Source organism: Akebia trifoliata, chromosome 2 (genome assembly GCF_017979445.1).
Source record: "Akebia trifoliata isolate Shusen 1 chromosome 2, ASM1797944v1, whole genome shotgun sequence".
Classification (NCBI taxonomy): domain Eukaryota; kingdom Viridiplantae; phylum Streptophyta; class Magnoliopsida; order Ranunculales; family Lardizabalaceae; genus Akebia; species Akebia trifoliata.
Genome location: NC_141376.1, coordinates 1100762 through 1118031, shown reverse-complemented (window position 1 = coordinate 1118031; position 17270 = coordinate 1100762). Strand labels below are relative to the sequence as shown.

The 17270-nt window shown below is 31.9% G+C and overlaps 1 protein-coding gene and 1 non-coding gene across 2 annotated transcripts; one reads left to right on the top strand and one right to left on the bottom strand.

Moving 5' to 3' along the window:
- The first annotated feature begins 2094 nt into the window (after positions 1-2094).
- Positions 2095-2167, top strand: TRNAE-CUC (transfer RNA glutamic acid (anticodon CUC)). The gene has a single exon. It is a non-coding gene; the product is annotated as a tRNA-Glu (tRNA).
- Positions 2168-3356: 1189 nt separating this feature from the next.
- LOC147408581 (serine acetyltransferase 2-like) lies at positions 3357-12605 on the bottom strand. The gene is made up of 10 exons (XM_086419750.1): positions 12200-12605; positions 10576-10773; positions 10393-10452; positions 9002-9097; positions 8243-8267; positions 7446-7540; positions 6629-6795; positions 5006-5079; positions 4504-4563; positions 3357-3835 (listed from the first exon to the last, which is right to left on the bottom strand). The coding sequence occupies exons 1-10, from the start codon at positions 12455-12457 to the stop codon at positions 3810-3812; spliced, it is 1059 nt and encodes a 352-aa protein (XP_086275876.1). The 5' UTR covers positions 12458-12605; the 3' UTR covers positions 3357-3809.
- Between the last annotated feature and the right edge of the window lie 4665 nt (positions 12606-17270).

Here is a 17270-nt window from a genome sequence, read left to right as displayed (position 1 = left end):
CCTTAGTGGGGGACAGTTTGACGTGAAGGCGTGCATGTCTGTAGATGCATTTTACTCTTACCTTAAAGAAAATGCATCTACGGGCATGCACGTGCCATCACGTCAAGATGTCCTCCACTAAGGTCACTCTAGCATTAATCTTATATTTACGAGTAAAGGACCTGAGCCGTCAAGATAAAAATACTTCAAAACTGAAGACTAAGTGGCTAAAACATTCTTTTACATATCAATAAAATTTTAATAGATAAAAATATTATTTTATTTATATTACTTCAAGATACTTTTATAATTTATAAATATTAATTACTGTGAATTTTAGTCAATAATTCTCCCCCTTCAACCTTATCTCTTGTTAGAATAGAAATTACCTTTTTTCCCAACATTTTTCATCAGGAACCAAAATCAGAGGTGTAAATCCAATAAGCGGTGAGAGTTTGTAGGTTATGTGTTAGATACCCAGTATAAGCAATGGCTTCTCGAGACCAACCACGAGGGCATACCTCACTTACTGTGTGTTGCGGGTGATGTGCGGGCATTGCACATGTCCAAGGGAGGGACCCATATGCCGTGGTCCAAGCCCTGGCTCACCCAATCCCACTAATTGGATGAAGTTTACGTACTCATTAAAAAAAAAATCCTACATGAAGATGCTCGAATAAATTGGCTAGAAATTGTGGTTTTTAAATAAACCCCAATTTCTTGAATTAGTAATCACACCTCAATTAAGGTTTTAAACACACTCTTCAAACATTACAAAGGTTTCCCTAAAAGTAAAATCTCAACATTACAAAATATTATAACAACAATTCAGATAATTGCAGTAGCTGTTTACAATTATGATTAGGCTCATATAAAATCCTAAACCCAAAATATAAAAATCTAATACAAAAAAACACGAGAGAGCTTCTATTGGCATTCGAACTTTTACTTATTCTCTACCATGCACTTATTTTCTTTATTTTTAATTGGGGTGTAATAATTAAAAGTGAGGTGCCAAACTGCCCATAGAACCTCCCATAAAATACTAGGAGTAGGGTCCGCATCATGTTGTGGCATAAAAAATACATGATAAATAAATATATATATATATATATATATATATATATAATATATATATATATAATATATATATATATATAAGTAATTTATCACTAACAAGTTTTAATTTGAAATTTGGGAATTCAAAGGGGTCCATTTTCAAAACCTTGGATCAAGCCCAAACAAAATTTATATTTTGAATTGATTTTTTTTTTTTTTTTTTTGGTGGTATAATATGAGTTTTTCTAGGAAAACAAAACAGTTGTGGTGTTGGATTTCCGATGATCCATGTGTGTAAATGACATTTGTTAGTTAATAAGGCTAATTTGTCTGATAGATATTTGCCACCAATAACCATTCATTTGTCAAATCTATGGGTGGCCATTAGTTAGTGTGGGAGATATTTCTCGTAAAGCATCAAGAATTGACAAATGAAACATAGGGATCAGGGAACATTCATGGAACTCGAGCTTCAATATCCAAGTCTGAGAAAGTAATTATTCTCAATTAAGTTGGATAATCTCTCTTTGATATGTTTGGACCTTGAAAGGTTTGACAAAGAAAATTAGACACATGGCACAAAGTGATGAACGATCAAATCCCTAAAAATTAGGGATATGACAAGAAATCTCAATTAAATGGAAAAATCCATAAATAAAGGGTGGAACAAGTATGAAATATTGATTAAATGCATTCCTAGTCAATATTTATTTGTTAAAAACATGAATGATGGAATTAGTAGGAGGATCCCCAAAGATCCTAAGATTTACATTCTTTAAATACATGAACTTAGACATCAAAATGTATTCTTTTCTCTTTTTAAACATTGTTCTATTGTTTATTTGTACTTTGATCTGATTTGGGCATCGAAGATGTGTTATTATAGGCACACCTATTAGCTTGTGACGTGAAAACTTTGAATCATTATCACAGAATTCAAAGTAGTACAAGTTTTTACATCTACAATTATTATTATTATTTGATCAGTGATGATCCATGATTGGTTTGGATGTAATATATTAATTTTTATATTATGTGCTGACTAATTATCAATAATCCGTTGTAGTCTAGTTGGTTAGGATACTCGGCTCTCACCCGAGAGACCCGGGTTCAAGTCCCGGCAACGGAATTTTTTTATTTTTTTATTTTTATAAGGTTTAAGATGTCCTCCGTGTGGCCTAACGAGCGATCCAGATTGACAGATTTAAACATACGAAAGTGTGTTGATGATTACCTAAAGGTCAAACTGAAAGTTTATGCAGTTTTATAATTTTTAGAAATTCTATTTAATAGAGAAAATAGGAAAAATACGTGTGGGATGCATATTACCCATTATAATTAGATTAATGAGAAACTGACACGGTCGACACGGAATCATTGATCTTTTTCCTTGTCTATCCCGACAAAAAAAATCTATGGCTCTGTGCACTGTCATGTCAGATTATCACGACTCTAATAATTTATAGCACCACTACTTGACCCTTAACAGTTACAAAGTGCGAAAAAAGAGAGGAATTATGGATTAAATGATTCCTTCTTTTTTTTATTCAATTCTGTGAAGTTATGTCTCATATACTATCGGAAGTGCATTTATATTGGTCAAATCCTTATCTCAAAAGCTTATATTAAATTGAATGACTTTTTTATTTTTATTTTTTCCATTCAATTATGTAAATCTGTCTTATATTATTGCAAGTGAATTTGCCCTTTACTACTTCAATCCACATTTTACATCTTCATACGATTTATTTTAAAAACTTCTGTTCCTTCCAGTTAGAATTATAGTCAACCTTCATTATACATAACTAAATCATCTCGATTGTCTTGCTTTTAATCATCCTTACTAAAAATTCTCTTTACATTCTCACAAACACTTCTTTTTTTTTCAATTATCAAAAATATATTTTTCAAAAAAAAAAAAGACTCATTCAAGTTTTTTATTATTTTTTTCACGTACCAATACTTGTCCAACGTTATGCCCTACACTTGTAAGGTCCTACAGTCATTTCTAATTTCATTTGAGATGGCTTCCTGGACTGACAAGACTCTTCCTACAAGAAAATGTTGGGTCAGTTAGAAACTAAATTCAAGAATTTTGAACGATCGTATCCTACCCTTCCTTCCATAACCATCATAGAAAGAAGGGAAGGAGGCAAGAGTAGTGGTTAATCTACCCCAAATCAACAAGTTCAACTGCATTCCTAGAGTTCAATCAAATGTTGGAAAAGCATTCAGATTAATCTGTAAGCCAAAAGCAACATCAATCAAATAATCTTACCAAACCAAAATAAAGCTCTACATTTAGAAAGAATATTCCATGTTCAATTCAATCATTAAAATTATAATTAAGGAAAATATTGTGACAGTCGAAACAATGTCAATTTAACATCGTTTCACATTAATGACCTTGCTAGCCACGTCTTTAAAAATAAAAATAAAAAAACAAAAAACAAAAAAATCACGGATTCGGAAGTTTGGATTTCTTCTCTCTGCTTCAAAACTTTACCCAGATGGAAGAGACCATGTAATATCAGCATTTGGATTCCCAAAGCTTTATGTGAAATCATAATGTTTTCTTGGTCTTCCAACCTTGGATTGGACCATTGCAATAATTTACTTCTAAGTTTTCATCTTTCTAAATTACACATAATTGACATTGATGGAAAACCTAAAATAAGTTGCAATTTACATGCCGAACAGAAGGGGGTCAAAATTCTACCCTTGAAACTCGGCCTACGTCAAGAAGTCCGATTACGTGCCTCGTGCCCTCATTATTTCTTTCCTAAGGTCAAATTTCCTGCAAGAAATGTAAACTGATTTGAAAAAGAGAAATTTTGGCTTTTGACAGAATTGAATGGGGAAACATGGTCATTTGGCTGACCCCAAATAATTGGAGTAAGGCTTTTATAATAATGAGACCAATGAAAAAAAGTAATCAAAATCTCAGCATTAACTACTAGCCCAAGTAGCAAATTTAGCCTTTATTCCAAGCAATAAATAGTGCAAGTCTTACGGTAAACAAATTACTTGTAAGCCCATGAGTTCATGTAACCAACAAACTGGAGTGTCAGATCATTTGTTATGACGGACCAAATCCTATAAATCACACCATTTTGATTGATCCCACATCCCACATCCCAGCAACATATTCAATGATCCTAATCATCTCAAGTCTTGCTTTTGCAAGGAAAGCAAAAATCAGGCAACAACTAAAGAGAAGTTTCCAATAGAATGTTCGAGACCACATTCATTCGGTCTAGTTTTTAGGCTCTGCACCAAAAGGTAATGCATTGTTTGGGCTAACATATTTAACTTCATTAATGAAGATGAAGGAGACAACAAGACTCTTACTAACATATTTAACCTTATATATTTGGTATGTATGACTATTTATACCTCATATGAACCAGCTCAAATAACAGCTTTTGCTAATGTGTGTGGCAGAAGAGAATATGGAGAGCTTACCGTCAGATCTTCCTTCCATAGAATTAACAGCTACATGCTGGAAAAATTCTTTGGTAGCATCTGCAAGTTTAATAAAACAACAAACAAAATGGGTCCAAAACCAGATGATCCCCTTAATAGAAAATATATGTTTGCAGATCCAGAATTCTAAGCCCAAGAAAAACCGATTTTCAATACTTAGGTCAGCACACCCACAGATCTGTCCACCATCCTGAAATACCCATGCTGTAAACATGATGTACAAGCAGAAGGATTGAGACAGGCATCCCATAATAAGCTCCTAGGCCTAATAGAAAAAAGTGGGGTGGGGTTCAAAGAAGTCTAGATGTTTGCATTAGGAATATCTAATAAGGTCAACCTTTGGCCCATGAGATCTCCTAGTTGGGAAACATCAAGCTTCGGGTCCCCACTCCACGGTAGGTCAAGCAATGGTCAAACTCAGATATGTGCATTCTCAACTATGTGACTCCTTTGTGAAGGCCGTACTCAATATCTAACGTACCGTGTTTCATTGTCAAAGATGGGTCTTGTTCTTCTATGTATCCAATCACCTTTGCGGGTATTCCTGCCACCATGCTTTTAAAACCAAAAAATAAAGGATGTCACATCTTCTATATTATTTCAATAACTAACAGCACAAGGCTTTTTTATGCTAGTATCGTTGATACTAGAAAATTCAATATGGCCAACAAACACATATTTACACAAAACAAACTGAATTCTGAATAAATACTTCTACCTTGTGACGACCTCATTTTCTGTTGTATTTTATAGTAATTATTTTTAACTCCTAACACTTTTACAAGTCCAACAAAAACATGTCAATAATATATTGTATCGATCTTATGGTAAGCAATTTGCACCTAGCAAGAAATAAATACAAAAAGTGATATTTAGCTGAAAAGGATAAAATTATAAGCAAAGTATTGGCATATTGGACGGGATCTCAGTATCAGTATCCATGTTCCACATATCAGGTAATGAAGTGTTACGTAAACCCGTTTCTCGTACTGGTGTGCATACCAACATACGTATCTAGGCTAAAGAACAAGTCATTATCATTAAGTCTTATCCCAAAAACTTGGGGTCAGCTGAACGAATTGTGTTCCCATTCAATTCTGTAGGCACATGTTTTCTGTTATTGCTAGTGTTGTATCTACATTCACAACCTCGACCCAATTGGGTCTTTTTCTCTCTCTGTTAGGGCCTTCAACTCCATCTAATCGGGACAAGAATTTAAGCGACTTTTCTTAGCTTATTGAATATTGGGGCTACCCCTGCATTTTCACGAAGGCATTCTGATGCAGTCAAAATCTATATCTCATGAGAAAATCAAAGATCAATAATCTTCTAAAGCCTCTCGAACAAATGCCAAGAAAGAGGTCTATGTCCAGGTTTGGTCCTTTGGTACCCACAAAACTATTTTACGGGAAAAAAAAAAGTTTCTTTGTGCACCCTCCCTCCCTCCCCCACACCACACCCCACCCCATCCCACCCAGAAACAATTTATCTTCCACAATCTATTGTATCCACTATCTTTCCATGCTCATGGTCTTCCTTTTAAGGTGAAAACCAGCCATGATCCAGTCTTCTTTGGCAAGTCAGATAACTATTGAGGACTGTTTCAAACATAACTCTCCCTATGGTGCCAATTTTACCGAGTTCTTTTCTTTTTACCCGAATTACACATGGGTATATAGTTCATCGCTAGCAAAACAGTACAATACAACTTCATGGTCCAAATACATGATAACTGATACAATACAACCATTCTCAGATCTTAAAATCCTACACTTACATGACTGTTGAGAATCTCATCAAGACACTTAACATCGTAAGAAATTAAAGAAGTAACATCTACACAGAGTAACTAACAAGAAACTATTATGCTCAACAATCATGATAACTTGAGAACACTGGAAGGAAGGAATTTTTTCCAAAGAGGAATAAGAATAAAAGAAACAGTAGGTAACAAAAAGAATATAAATATAATATTTTAAAAATACCAAATTGGAAAATATAAATACATGAATTTTTAAAAAATTCATGAAAATTTGTGGTAAGAAAGTAAATCTTGTATAACAAACATGTTTCATCTATCAATTCAATATAATTTCTGTGTTACCTGTGTGGAGGAATATCCTTCAATACAAGGGAACAAGCAGCGATCATAGCACCTTCACCTATTTTAATATTACCAAGAATAGTTGCACTAGCTCCAATTAGTGCTCCTTGACCTATTTTTGGATGCCGATCTCCAATTTCCTTCCCAGTTCCTCCTAATGTTACACCCTGGACCAAATAGTTTTCATGAGGAGATTCTCCAATTGCAAATATAAACCCGGAGGTGTTCCAAAAAATCGTAGAACTTTCCCAGTAAGGTACAAAGGTTGCACTATCGTCAAATTCAAACCAAGGTATTAAATTTCGATTTCAATCAACCTCAATGAAAATATTTCGATCATATAAAATTAATACAATTCGAAAATGGTGTTGAAATGATGGAAATAGTGTAATTTTTATTGAAAATGTAAAATATAATAAAACAATCATTAAAATATACATACAAGTCATAAAAATACAATAAACAATCATATGAAGTGTGGAAACGAAGATCAACAACATTCCATTACACGTATCAAGGATCTAAGAGCCATAGAGTGAAAAAACAATAATATACCAAGAAAAAAGGAATATAACTATACTTACCAAAAAAAAAAAAAAAAGGAATATAACTACCTATAATTTAATATGTAAAATACTTATTTCAGGAAAACATAATTAACTATTAATTAATAAGTACTATAATCAGGTACTTTTATTTTTTAAATATAGAATATACAATTTAATATGTAAAATACTTATTTCATGAAAAAATAATGATGCATTTTTTAATAGATGGTCGGTCATTCAACGAAAGAATAAAAATGAAGTTGACTTGCCTGCATGATCGAAACTCTATTTCCTATAACAGCAGTCTCACCAATAACTACACCTGTTCCGTGATCCAATAGCATTCCCTCTCCAATTTTTGCCGCTACATAAATCATATCAAAATAATGATAAAACTTAGTCCCCAAATGTTATGATACCCAAAAATCTCTAACATCCTCACTAAAAAAATCATCAAACAATAATCTGAAATGAAAGCAGGAAAAAAATAGGAATAGTTAAAGAACTGTAAGGGCAACATCCATCCTTCTATGTGAGATAGTGAAAAGTTGAAATGTGGAGGCACGCAAATTGGAAGAGAATGATTTCACCCAAAATAACAACTCGTTTGACAATTGGTAAGGCATGAAATAAAATTCAATTAACTCCAAACTGCAAGGGAAGCTCCGTCTCAAACAAAGAATTGAGTTTCACAAATCATTTGTTTTATTAAAAAAAGGCAACCCTTCTGTTTGCCACATACTTCATAAATGAGTTCGCAACCCAAATCCCATGTGTTCCTCAAAAGCTCCCTCAATAAAGTCTCTAAGATTTTATTATAGCTCTTTGAAATCCTCAAAGGAATATAAGTCACCTCAACTAGGTTAGAATGCATATTTTAAAGCTCCTCCCATTTAGGTTTCAAAAACCTAATTTCTTGTTCTTTTTTTTTTTTTTGATAAGTAAAAAAACCCGATTTCCAAAAGCCCCACTCTTTTGTTAATAATCAATCCACTTACAGGATGTTTGTATGTTTGTAGCTTGTGCATCATGTGCAAGGTATGAAAAAAGGGAATAGAAAGCGTACCTGGGTGTATATCAACTGCAAAAACCTACAGACCACAAGAATGGAATAGATGTACATTAAGGGGGGAAAAGGTGTGAAGCTTGCAGTAACAATACATAGAATTGACCATATAGGACATACAAAATCATAATCACCAAGTCAGAATACAGGTTTAGTCAACAAGGAAAAACTTCGGAAAAAATAAAGAAAATCAGAAAAAGGGGAAAGCGATAAATATAAAAATTAAAAATATATTAAAATTTATAATAAAAAAATATAATGCAGATAATTCATTAGACATTTATCCTAACTTTCCAATATATTTTTTTAGGGGAGAAAAGGCACTAATGAATATTTAGGTATGATAACATGTTTCCACATATAATTATATATTTTATGATGCTAAAAAGTGTCTAACCATAAACGTATCTTTTTGAGAAATATAAGCCCACTATTAAAAAAAATAAAAAATTATAGCATGAAGACATTATCATCAAATCTTACATTGAACGATATTAATGAACCAAATCTCAAGCAATCATAAAGCCACAAAATTAACCATAAGCCAACAAAAAATGGTATATTATTAATTTTATTTATTTTGGGGAAAAGAAACATGTTTAAAATGTTAAAAAAAATGTTCATAACGTAAAAAGAGTGTTTTTTTTTCGTATTTTTTTTATCATTATAATCGTTAGAGGTACAAAATGTGTTTTAAACGAGACCATTCAGAAAAAAAAAATGGAGTCATTCATTATTACGATATAGACACAAGATTACCTCACTTATTCGACTTTGCAAAGCCAGGGCCAAAACTTTTCGTCCTTTGTTCCACAAAGCATGAGCTATTCGATATGACTGCAAAGAATGGTAACCCTGCAAAATGAAGAAAACATTTTAGGTAGTAATGAATGCATTTTGGTGTCAACAGTTGAATAATTGGCAATATACATTACTTCATTAGCGCCAATCTAAAAACATGGAACAAATTTTGCCAATAAAAAACATTCCCTTTCCTTAGCTTTCTATTATCGAGCATTACATATCTTCGCTCTTTAAACAACACCTTTTCTCTTTTTCTCATTGCTATTGGTGCATTTATTGTGCGTTGACGAGTAAGAGAAAGTGAGTCCGCCAAGCCATTTCATTGCCAAAAAAAACAAAGGTAAAATGAATAGAACTACCCAAATGTAATTTTAAACTGAAAATCAGGCACCAATGTCCACTATGAGCCTGGAGGCTGGCATTCCATAATTTAAACATTGAAGTTTCAACATATTTTCACGAAATATACCATAATATTTTAATGTTCACAAGCCTCAACACAACAGTTTCTTTTCATATATTTTTCGGTGGAAATCGATGTTCATTTGTGATGTATGAGTGAATAGTAAAACTTTACCCAAATAATCAAATTTTAGTTATAGGTGGAAATATTTCGATAAATAATAAATTTAGACCAAAATACTCATTGTTAAAAAAATTACAAAAAATTATAAATTTCTAGTAAAAATGACTTATAAATACACATATTAATAATCATTAATAAAATAATTACACATACTATTTATTAGTGAAATGAATTATTATTATATTATCTTTATTTCGATGCATTCTAAGCAATAGCACATTCATATAGATACACACATACAATCATCCATAGTCAAATTATTGGATATACTACTAATTTATTTATACATAACAAAAATATAATAATATGTTTTTTTGATAAGTTTTATATAATAATATAATAATATGTGGATGTAGTAGTTGATAGTTTGTTCATTTAAGCAAAAAAGTTTTATATATATTAAGGAGTATGTAATTAATGTCGCATTATTATTCTTATCTTCATCTTTATTTCCACACTTCATATAGTTCTTACTGCATTTTGATGACTTATAGAATTTTTTTTTAATGTTTGTTTTATCATTTAATACAGTTCCAAAGAAAATTTTCTCAATATTTCCATCACTTCAACAACATCCTTTTCTCAATAAAATATATTTATTTATAATAATAATAAAAATCTATCACTTCAACAACATTTCCACGAAATTGTATAAATTTCCATATTGATCGAAATATTTTCATGAAATATCTCCTTTGTCATGTAAATTATTTGTCTCATGACATATGTATGGCATATAATTTAAAGAAAGAATGAATACCTTGAGATACAACAACACCCAGCAATATGACATACAAGAAGGATCTCTATCTTTAAATGCCTGTGCAAGAACATTTTCCAAACAACAAAAAGTATAATTCAGCATTCTACTAAAGATAATCCAGTGCAGACTCTTTAAAAGGACGGATGAAACTCAGATGCCTTGAAATGGCAATGAAATCACCTGCACATCTTGGCGAATTGAGCTTTGTATACCTATATCATTCACCATTACATCGTCAAATATATCCATCAGCTGTGTTGCCAAAAGTATAGGATTTTGGAGCCGATCTGCGAGGACAAATCCCAATGCTCGCTCCAAACAATCATGTGATAAAATACTTGCATACAAAAAGCTACTTAAAATTGGCTCCTTCTCTGCCTGAAAGAATTAAAGAGACTCAATACTTCTCTCTCTTTTTTAATCAAGTTTCAACCAATAACAAAACTGCAACAATAAATCTAAATATAACTAAGCAGACGGAAAAGATGAAAAAATAATTTATTTAATGATGTGAAAAGAACCATCTTTGAATGTTCTCGTCTCACAAATTTCATTAGATTCAAAAGAAAATGTACTACTCTTTGAGGATCAGTTAACCATGTTGAATTGAGCAAAGATGTAGTTGAAGCAATAAACAATAAATGTAACAGTCTATACATTAAGCAATGGAAAAATTACAGCAAAAGATTTTTTTTTGTTGTTGAAGGCATTCAATAACAAGTAGGCAAGCTAAAGCCATTTACTGACATAGAACAACGCTTTAAAAATCAGAAGAATCGTTGATCCAACCGGGTGTCCAATCGGATTTTAGAATATTATCAGTTTGGATCAAGTTGAATTGAATTATTTGGAACATTGGTTTTACAAAACCGGTGGTTCAAATGTTGAACAAAATGACCAGTCAATTTTTTGTGAATTGACTTAAAATACAAATTTTTGAAAAATTTATCTTCAAAATAATTTTTTTTTTTTTGGGAATGACAAAAGGTTTAAAATCTCGACTTGAGGAAAAGTTTCAGTCAGGAGAAAAATTCAAGAATATCTGAACCAAAACCATTCAAGACACTCCCATCACATTTAATGTTTTGGGGTCAATTTTTCATTTTTGTCTTGGTCGAAACTGATACGTCTCATCCGAATCATTCCAAAATATGGTATGAAACTTTAAACCATAAATGACAACATGATTTCCACAATTTGGAAGATTCGTTAATATGCAAGTCTTAATAGTATAAATTAATGGTGCCCTTTTATGAGAATAAAAAGAGGAAATTTTAAGAAAATAAATTCTTAAACTAAAAACAATTATAAGTCTATTGAAAATATCATAAAATTGTTAACATACTCAAATATTTCTGTGAGCCACAAGAACTACTGTCTCAGCCCATTCATCAACATCAAATTTGATATAAAAAAAACACAACTATTCAACAGACGACGATCAGTAGAAATTCAAAGAAGACCATATCCCATCTTCTGCTAAATGACTAAAAAATTACTATTTCTCCACTTATTCCTGCATTCTAGAACTCGTTTCTTCTTAAAAACTTTCCTACTGTGTAAATAATCAACAACTGTAAATCACAACAGTAATTATGTGCTTCAGCATAGATGCCTACATGCACGATAGAAACAAATCTCCCAAAATATTCTCTTTACACCAACAATGTGACATATAAAAATGTCGACAACAAAACTAGAACTCCAGTTCAATTGAAACCGATAAATTTTCTAGAAAACTAATAATTCAAACAAGTTTCTCCAAAATTCAATTTTTTCGACACATATAAGAGAACAAGAATACCTCTAACTTCGCCTCTGCTTTTACCGCATCCCAAATGGGATCTGTCACCATACCAGATTCCAAATTGGCCAATTTCATTATCGAATTTTCATCTAACTTCGAATTTCCCATCGCATAAACAGGAAAAACCTTCTCCAATCGATACTCAATCGATTTCGAAGCAGAAACATTTGGTTTTCTTTCTTTTTCTTCGAGAACTACACAGGATGACAGCATTTCAGATATAAGAAAGCTTCTCTCCTCGTTCACACAAGCCATTAGAGAAAACTAGGGTTTCATTTAGAAACTGTTAGAAACCCTAGAAGGGAGAGATCAGCCATGAAGCAGAGCTGCGTTTCTTCTCGCCCAGTTGTTTATGAGGGCAAGATGGACAAATTAGTGTCTGCGTATCCTTCGAAGTAGTGTTGTATTTTATAGCATCAGTGATTTATAGATAACTGATTTGTTCATATGAAATGACGAAATTACCCCTACTTTATCTATTATATCGATTGTGTGTGGCGATGAGTCCGGTGATTGATTTGAGAAAAAACAGATAAAATAACTGTTAAAATAAATTCTAGGTCGTCATGATCCGGAGTTTCGCGGTTCGTACAGATTGGTGTGCATCAAAGGCACATGTGTTCGATTGTTATTGGCGATTGAAAGTGGCAGATCAGAGTCACCGACTCAGACACCAAATTGTGGCATCAAGGGAATATGCCGTTCTGTTCGGCACTGACCGAACGAAACCTATAAAGTCTACTTCTTTATAGTGTAATTTCATCAAGTCTTACACTTACTATTGGCGCGCTACAGCCCGAGTCTTAAAGTATACTTGCTCGGATATTACAAATATTTCAAGAATAATGCTGAAGTGACCTCTGGATTGACCTCATATCCCACTTTTCTGATGTGAAAGTGGGTAAGAACCATAGATGAATTTCATCGAGATGCGAATGAAAAGCATTTTGTGCATATCTCCATTCCAAGAACTGCGATATAAGATTTCAGCTTGAGGTCAGTACAACATTATTCTTTAACTAGAGTCTGAACTTGCGTGGTGTGTATTGAGAGGTGTGGGAGGAGGGCTTCAATTCTCCACCATGGGTGCATACGATCTACACTATTTTAACTAAGAATAATATGTATATCTTTCGGGATTTAAGTCGATGGTTCTTGACTTTAGGCAATGGAGATCTCGAGGATACTTATCAATGTGGGGAATTGATTGAGAATTAGTTTCATACGAATTCTATGCATTATCAAATTTGTTATCAAACAAAAAATTTAATGTTCCCCTCTTGAAAATGCAATGATTATGATATTCAAATGATCTTGAAAATGATTAAGGAAAATATTGAAATGACAAAAAATATTTACTGCGATTCTCACAAGTCTTACGTGGGATGTGCACATAACCATAGATGTGTTTTCTTGCAATACAAGTAAAATCGTCCATAGTTATGTATGCATGTCCACGTCAGACTTGTGAGAATCACAATAAATCCAGCACGACTCAATGATCAAATTGATAAATATAAATAAACAACAAATTTAATATTTGAAAGTCATCTATCAAGTTGAATAGTTATTTATCGATCCATGAAGAAGTTCATTCATAAATCGGTTCCAAGTACCCGTGGGTACCCATTGGATAGAATCAAACAGTGCCCAGTAGTACATGTAGGGCTCATAGTACATGTGCATACGTTGTCGACCGTGTCTTCTCTACAAAGTACAAACCATTTTATTTTTGGGTGATTTAAACATAGCTCTCCACGTTTTGGTGAACATTTGATATATCTCCCTGTGTTTTTAAACTGATGACATACCTCTTGACCTCAATCTTCTCTAAGAGACAAATAGAAAATGATTTAAAATACCCTCATCTTTAACCTATAACCAAAAAAAAATCTTGATTTTCTCTCCAAAGCCAACCACATCTTCAACCTTTAGAATAAAATTATTAATACCATCATCCTTCATCCTTTAAATCTCACAATCAAGACAAGATTTTTAGAGAAGTAGAAATAATAGATTATTTTTTTAAAGATTTTTTTTGCATAAGTGAAAGTCAAGGGATTGACTAGGTTAAAGAAGCTTGAAGATAGTGAGATCGAAGATTTTCTACTAGAGAATGAAGATAGGAGCATTTACTTTATTTTATGTCAGTCTTAGTAAATAAACTTAGTTCAAGGGGTATTTCATTAGTTTAAAAACAAGGGTATTTCAATTATTCACCAACACTTAGAGGGGTATGTCTAAATCACACTTATTTCTTTTTTATTCCAAGAAATCCCAGCAAAACCACTAGGTTACACTCTAATAATGCTCAATAAATAATAATAATAATAACTATTTCCATTGGACTTATAGTTGGTGATAATTTAGATGACATGGCATATACATGCAGCAAATAAAAATAGATTACTTAATAAATTTTGATAGTGCTTCTGCGCTTGGACTACTTTAATGTATCTTTTTTCTTTTTTTTGTTTTGATGATTGTTAAAAACCGAAAGGTGTGTGATGGTTATCATGGAATCCACGAAGAGACAAGACCCAACCTTTGTCTTCTCTGTTTGAAGTGTTCTACTGTATCTGGACGTGAAAACGACCAGAGACATTTCCTGGTACATCGCTTGTGAGCACACTGAATCATTGCTCGCAACATCGTAATTTGAAATATTAACTTTATGTGCTTTCAGTCAAATCCCCGATTTGTCCATACCCGCGATCGCAATCTCCCGTTTAATTTGCGAAAAGTTTATGACTTTTGCGGTTTTTTCAAGGGTAATTATAGAAGTACCCTACAAATTAATCATATCATATTATAATGGAATAAACAGATTTTTTTTTTTTAAGATCATCTTTATGATAGATGATCATCTCATCAAAAATCAACTTATTTTAAAATTTCCAACCCTATTAAAATAAGTTTAAGAAATGTAAATCATCCTTCTTTTTTTTTTTTTTTTTTAACAATTTCAATGGGATTAGAAGTTTCGAAGTGGACAGATTTTCGATGAGAATTGTTTATCATAAAGATCATCCTCACTGAAAATCAACTCACTTCCAAACTTTTAACTAATATAAGACAAAATAATTTGATTATGACTGGGTTGTCCTTATTAATTCGTGAGGTTCTCTATAATTACCATTTTTTCAAAAAAAAATATTATTCTGTACATGCACTTTATAATTCATTGATAGAGAGGTACTAGACCTCACATTTCAAAATTTTGGATTAGTATAAATCAGGATCCATTGATGGATTATCTTAGATTAAGTTGCAATGTGTTTTGATACAGCTGGATTCTTTCTTATACTTTGTTTGGAAAAGTTATATGTAAAGTTGCTGATGCTGAATTAAGTTGTTGAAGTTGAGAAAAAGTTGTTGTTGCTGTTGCTGAAGTAACTTGCTGAATTGAGTATATTATTTGGTAACACGCTGTCTAATTGTGTTGTTAAGATGTTAAACTGTTTGGTAACCCGCTGTTTAGAAATTACTGGATGAAATTAAAAATAATATTAAAAAAAAAGATATTATTTATCTGGTATAAGTACTAATATGTTAACAATAGGTATAAATATAGGATTTAATATTTTAAAAAAAGATTCATATAAAATTTAAACCTAAAATAAAAGAATCTAAGGAAAAAAATTGAAAATTTCTTATGACACCCCAACTTTTACTTATTTTCAATCATTCACCTATTTTCTTTATTTATTACTAAAGTTTGTCTCTAACTACAATCTTAACAGAATAAAATATCATAGTACTCTTTCAAACAATTTCAATAGTTTTTTACAATTAAAAAAAAAAAAGTTCATATAAAAATATTAAGCCTAAATAAAAGAATCTAAGGGGAAAAAAAACGAGAGTTTCGATTGGCACCCCAACTTTTACTTATTCTCAACCATTCACCTATTTTTTTTATTTATTACTAAGGTTTGCCTCTAATTACAATTTCAATAGAATAAAATATATTAACAATCATTCAAAAAATTTCAATAGTTTTTTACAATAAAAAAAAAAAAGATTCATATAAAATCTTAAATCTAAACAAAAGAATCTAAGAAAAAAAAATGAGAGTTTCTATTGGAACCCCAACTTTTACTTATTCTCAACCATTCACATATTTTTTTATTTATTATTAAGGTTTGCCTCTAATTACAATTTCAACAAAATAAAATATTATAACAATCATTCAAATAATTTCAATAGTTTTTTACAATTAAAAAAAAAAGATTCATCTAAAATCTTAAACCTAAAACAAAAGAATCTAAGAAAAAAATAAATTGAGATAATAAAAACACGAGTCTTGTTAACATGTGATGTTAGTAAAAGTTGTCGAGACAGTAGAGTCTCTTTAAAAATAATTTAATTATTATTAGTCTTAAAGGTGCTCTGATAATGTCCTTTAAACAAATGGTTGAGATGGGTGAATAGTCTCAAGGATTTTCAAAAAATTGTAGATTTAAACTAATTCCTAAAAAACAAGAACCCATCTTTGAAAAATTTTAATCTCTCCACTTATCTCAACCACCCTTTAATGGAAATCTTGGGCCTGACAATGAATCAAATTTTTTTTGATACCCAATCCGATCAGATAAATATCCGAATCATCGTGTTAGATCCTTCTCAATCCAACGGTTGTGATGTCAAGTAAAAAAATCCATCAATCAAACATTTACTAATTGCACATCAATTCATATATAAATCACTAAAAAATTACTACAGTTGGTGTAGCGTTAACCAAAATTGGTGTGCCAATAGTAAATCTTTTTTTACTTTGTTTATAACCACATGGTTCTGTGGCTATGACGTACAATGGAGTCCAGTCTCCTCTTCCAACTACAAATTCTCTAAAACAAAAAGCCACCCAAACCTGTCCTCCACCATGTTTGATATCTATCACCGTCACCACTAACATTGACCAAACCGTCTCTAACCATGTGGTTGTGGCTGTGGCGTACAATGGAGTCCAGTCTCCTCTTCCAACTTCAAATTCTCTAAAACAAAAAGCCCCCAAAACCAGTCCTCCACCATGTTTGATCTCCATCACCGTCACCACCAACATCAACCA